This window comes from Petaurus breviceps, unplaced genomic scaffold (assembly GCF_028583685.1).
Source record: "Petaurus breviceps papuanus isolate PSGF00001 unplaced genomic scaffold, PetGlider_PUasm1.0 126, whole genome shotgun sequence".
NCBI classification, from domain to species: domain Eukaryota; kingdom Metazoa; phylum Chordata; class Mammalia; order Diprotodontia; family Petauridae; genus Petaurus; species Petaurus breviceps.
Window position 1 is genome coordinate 36,356,594 of NW_027185655.1, and position 6,000 is coordinate 36,362,593.

The following is a 6,000-nucleotide window of genomic DNA, read 5'->3' on the forward strand; positions in this document are numbered from 1 at the left end:
AGAATGGTATGTGCAAAACAAACAACATGAAACATTCAGAAGACAATTGGATTAATGTAGGGGATCACACAGCATTGTCCTCACACCATGAACAATGATCAACTGCATGCCAGTCAATTGCTGGGGAGCTACAAAGTGTGGCATTGGGGGAGAAAAAGAACTTCCAGAAGTCTTTTAATCTACACTGAATTATGGGAATATTTTTTTTGGAGGAATCATGCAAAACAATGAATGTGTTGGCTTTAAGAGGGAAGAGGGGGACACTTTTACTTGTACATGGGGAGGGTTGGCATGTATGCAACTGAATGAGGTGGCAAAAGTGACAAAAAATGCAGATTCTAGGGAAAACCCAATGGGACTGAGCTCTGCTCCAAAAGATGATGCTTTTCACAACAGGAATATCGACAACATTTAAGTGCTCCTGAGTAAACCAGAGTTATTGGCTAAATAGAAAGACAAGTCTGAGATTTGCACTAAAAATTGAATAGTTTTCTTTACTTACTGGAAGACCAAGGGGTCCTCTGTCACCCTTTTGACCTGGGTCACCCTTCAATCCTTTAAGACCATTTAACCCTGGTTCACCCTAAATGCAAAAGTAAATGCCAATTTTGGTTGCTATTATGGGTGTTTAAAGTTGGGAACAGAAGAGAGAGCCAGTCTTAGAAATGGCTGCAAATTGCAGTTTTAAGTAACAGCAGAAGCAAGCTAGAATTATCTTTTATCAATTCAATACAGTTATTTATGGGTTTTTTTGGGGGGAGGGAGGATGATTATCAGTTAATTGAAATGTGTGATAGAATAAAAGAACATGGAATTGTTGACATCATCTTCATAGAAGAAAAAACCCTACTGACTGAATTAATTTAAGAGTGGGATTATGTCCCTCCACTTTGCTCACATCTGGAAATGAAATATTTGCATCACACAGCTGTGGCAAAATGTACTGGTAAAAACCAAAGGAGAAGGTGCTGGGGGAGTTTTTGTTAACAAAAGCCCATTCTGCTGGAACAGCAAACTGTAATATGCAGGAGAGTCTTAAGGATGGATACTTTAAACCTTTAAGCATTTATGTTCACCCAAAGAGGACCTGATGTTCTGCAATAATGCCATTTAGGAAACCTAAGTCCACTGACTTCATCAAACAATGCTTTCCTCAGATGTACAAATGCCTTCTAATGCAGCTGAATTAGAATGGTAGAGACAAAATTCTCAGAATGTCTATTTTCAGTCTCTGCTATCCCATATGTAAAAAAAAATAAAGTTTTTAGAAAATTTTTTTGTCATTCATATGTCTAATATTAGAATAAAGAGAGAATAAAATGGAAGCTTAAGATGTGTCCTAAAAGTCTTAGTGTAGCTATAATACCTTTAAAGCTAAAAGTCTAATATGATGGCTTTAATTTCATATTTAACATAAATAAACAAATGAAAAATAATGAATAATCAATTATTTAATTAAACATTATAGCTAAAACTTTAATAACTTAAAACTGCACTAAGGCTTTTGGGACACCCATATAAGTCATTGGTACAATAAAACATTAACATGGAATCACAGAATTGGAAGTCATCTAATCCAACTCAGGAATTTCCTCCTATGACATCCCCCAAAAGAGGTCATTCAGATTCTGCTTTAGGATCTTTAGTGAAGGGAAATCAGCTTCCTCCTGAAGAGGCTTATTCTGCTGTTTTGCTGTTGTTCAATTGTTTCATTCATGTCTGACTCTTTGTGACTCCATTTGGGGTTTTCTTGGCAAGGATATTGGAGTGGTTTGCCATTTCCCTTCTCCATCTCATTTTATAGATGGGGAAACTGAGGCAAACAGGGTTAAGTGACTTGCCCAGGGTCACACAACTAGGAAGTGTCTAAGGCCAGATTTGAATTTATGAAGATAAGTCTTCTTCCTAACTCCAGGTGCACTGTTCTTTGCATTATGGAGCCACCTGCTTTCCCCATTCTGTTTTCAGATTGTTCTAACAGTTGGCAAGGGTTTTCCTTGTGTTGAGGCTAAATCTTCCATTTTTTCAGCTTCTTCCCATTGCTTCTCTCTTCTCTCTGGATACTAGCTGTTCGACTACAGATTGAAAACAGCCTTCATTGGCCACTCTCAACTTAATCTCTTTTTCTCTGGACAATATATCACCATTTCATTCAGTTTATCATTACATAGCACATCTTTATTTTGGCCACCCTTTCCTAGTTAAAGGTCACATTTTCAAAGTCCTTCCTGAAAGTTGGTACCCAGAACTGACTATAATATACCTCAGATGTGGTCTGAACATGGAAGAGAACAGTGGGACTGTTACCTAATTGTTCTGGGCATCATGCCTCTCAATGCAACTTAAATCTGCCTTTTCTTCCCCTTTGGCTGCCATATTCTAGTCATACTGGGTTTATCATGCACATACAAAAACACAATCCATATTTTTGCATGTGAATTCTTATCCGGTCATATCTATGTTATGAAACACTTGTCCAGTTCATTCCTTCAACTCAACCATAGGATTTCACATTTGCCTTTCTTGGGTTTAAGCTTAAATTTACCCATTTTCAGAGATTTTTGGAGCCTTACTTTGCTTTTTAATATGCTAGCTATGCCTTCCTACTTTGTGTCATGACAGTTGTTTGATTTTTTAAATATATTTATAATCACATAATCTATATCATATAATATGTTATATATGATATATATCATATATCATATAATAAAATGATAGTCATTAATTTTTGTATAGTGATTACTATATACCATGCTCTGTATTAAATGTTTTACAATTATAATCTCATTTGAACCTCACAACAACTCTGGGAGATAAGTGCTATTATTATGTCCATTTTATATATGAGGAAACTGAGGCACACAGAGTTTATATGACTAGCCAGAGTCAGTGTCTGAGGCTAGCTTTGAACTCAGGGCTCCTGACTCCAGCACTGTGACACACTGACAAATGTGTCAAATTATATAAATTTGTTGTACTTTTTTTTTCATTGGGAGGTGGGAGATCAAAATTACCTAAAGTTTCCATGAGATTGGAAAATGAAGATAAGATTTTTTCCTTTAACAAGCAGTCAACTAAAGACAATCCTGAACCAAAGTCTTTGTGACTTTTATGTATAGACTTTAAATATACCAGGAACAGCCTCAAAAAATCAGGAAGGTAATATTTCAGAATTATACCTACCATAGTATCTCTCTGTATGGAAAAATTTGTGGCTATACTGCAAGAGGGGATAAGTTAGTTAAGGGTAGAGTAGTCTAAGGGGAGAAGAAATATGCATTCTGGTCCCCTGGCCCTTACTGGTTTAATTTCCCTTATGTCTAACAAGACGCAATTCCTGTGTTCAGAGAACTCTGCAAAATAACAATTAAATAGAATCTTTAGGGCGGCCAGGTAGGACAGCGAGTAAGAACAGCAGCCCCAGTGTCTGGATGACCTGGGGATCGAATCCAGGCTCAGACACTTACCATCCACCCAGAAACACCTGGCCGTGTAACCTTGAGCAAGTTACTTAACCCCAATTGCTTAAAAAAAATAAATAAATAGAATCATTAAAAGCTCAGGTAGTCAGGCTGATCCTCTAATTTCAATATGAGGTTCATAGCCTTATATATGTATAGATTACCAAATCATGGTATTGAGCCCATAATAACAAGGCAATCTTTCTTCATGTGATATTGTTCAGTAAGAAGTCTTGATTCATGAAAATTGGGAATTAAGTGGGAAGAAGATTTGACTGAAAACTATCTAGTTTCAGAGGAACATCAAATCTGAATAATGCAAACAGAATCCACTTGAAACTAACCATGGATTTGTAAATAGAGTGGAAAATAAAATCATAGCATTTTAAAGAGCAAAGGGACCTTAACTGATAACTTTTTTAATAATATAATTTCAGATGATAATTAAAAAATTATAGCTGGAGACACTGAAGATTAAAAGTATTATGCCCAATGTCCTACAGCTAGGACCCAGATCAGATATCTGGCTATTTGTGTTTCCAAGACACTATCCAGGCTTATGAGATATTTCCTTTGGGTTCACTACATCCCCAAGAGAAAGGAAATGACCTGTTTCTGTATACTATTCACTCAATCACTGTGCTCAAAATTTAAGACTGGAATACCTTTCTCCCTCCTTAAGTGCAGTTAGCTGTTGGGGCTGTCAGTCCTTGAACAATGTATCATATACATTGTTTCCTTATGCAGTGCCCTAATACAACCTCTAATCACCTCTTTCCCACACAAGTGCAAACAGTGAGCCACTTAGATGATACAGTGTATAGAGAACTGGACCTGGAGTCAGGAAGACCCGAGTTAAAATTCAGCCTCAGACTGAATTAGCCATGTGACCTTGGGCAAGTCACTTAACCACCTCTTCAGTCTCCTCAACTGTAAATGAGGATAATAGTAGCACTTATCTCACAGGGTTGTTGTGAGGCTCAAGGAGATATTATTTATAAAGGGCTTAGCGCAGTGCTAGGTGCTTAATAGTTGATTATTTTCTTCCCTTATTCTCTTCTTTAACACATCTCCCTGTCTCCAGTCCCTTATCTATCCTTCAAATCCTGGTCAGATTTTCCTCATGTACAAGAGGTATCACTCCTCTGCTCAAAACCTTATTGGCTGGTGAATTAAGTCCAAGTGACATCACTCTCTTCACATTATCTTACTTTTTTTCCTCTCTCCTTATCTCATACCCACCCTTTCTCATACCCTGTCCTCTAGTCAAATTTTAATACACACCAAACCCTAAGTATGGCTATACCTGAAATGTCCTCCTTAGCTTTCTTTCCTTGCTCCCTCTCCCCCTGCAGAAATCCTTCCCATCTTTCAAGACCTGATTCCTTGTCCATTAAGGCTTTTTAGGGTCCCTCTACCTATAAATCATCTCTCCTTCCCTGGAGTTTCCATGGCACTTTTGCAACCTTTCATATGTATTTATTGTAGACTAGCGTAAGTTAAATATATTTGTACATGAGGGAACTAGGTGAAATAGTTTCCAGAGTACTGGACCTAGAGCCAGGAAGACCTGAATTCAAATCCAGCTTCAGACACTTGTTAGTTGTGTAACTGGGCAAGTCACTCAACCTCTATATGACTTAGTTTCTTAAACTGTAAAATTATGGCAGCTAGGCAGCTTAGAAGACCTCAGTTCAAATCTGGCCTCAGACACTTCCTATCTATGTGACCCCGGGCAAGTCACTTAACCCTCTTTGCCTCAGTTTCCTCATCTGTCAAAGGAGCTGGAGAAGGAAATGGCGAACCACCTCAGTTTCTTTGCCAAGAAAACCTCAAATGGAGTTGTGAAGAGCTGGACATGGCTGAACTACAACAAAATGGGGATAATAATGGCATCTACCTCTCAGGATTGTTGTGAAGATCAAATGAAATAAAATTTGTGAAGTTCCTGGCACATAGTAGGTACTTCATAAATTCATGTTTCCTTCCTTCTTATTCTATGCATACACACATATAATAGCTATGTATTATAGCGGCAGTGTGTGTGTGCACACATGTGCATACATGTCTTGTCTCCCCAATTAGATTGTAAGTTTATCGAGGGCAGAACATGTTTATCTTTTTTTTTTAATCTCCCTTGGTGTCTAGCACCGTACCTCATATACAGTTCACAAATAAATATTTCTTGAGTTGTTGAATATAAACATCATTACCATTTCTCTAGTTCAGAGAGGGAAAGAGGTTTGCCAATTCTACTTTTCTTCAGTACGGTCTGAATGTCCTCAAAGGGAATAACAGGCTTCCTAAGAAGTAGGCTCCCATTCTCTAAAGAGGCTGTCTTGGAGGTAAGTAAGCATTTTTTTTTGACACAATACAATGTAGAAGCTTTGCCAACATGTCTCCTGGGTTGGGTGGATCTCTCTCTCTCTGTGTCTCTGTGTCTTTCTCTGTCTGTCTCTCTCTCTGTCTCTCTCTATATCTCTCTGTCTCTGTCTCTCTCTGTCTCTGTCTTTCTGTCTCTCTGTCTCTGTCTCTCTCT

General features: G+C 37.9%; 1 protein-coding gene across 1 annotated transcript in view; it reads right to left on the reverse strand.

Annotated features, from left to right (window-relative positions):
- COL25A1 (collagen type XXV alpha 1 chain) overlaps window positions 1–6,000 on the reverse strand; it is a 606,174-nt gene that overhangs the window by 35,740 nt on the left and 564,434 nt on the right. The window contains exon 30 of the mRNA XM_069100257.1: window positions 503–583. Coding sequence (XP_068956358.1) covers window positions 503–583 — 81 coding nt within the window. The remainder of the gene's footprint in view (window positions 1–502; window positions 584–6,000) is intronic.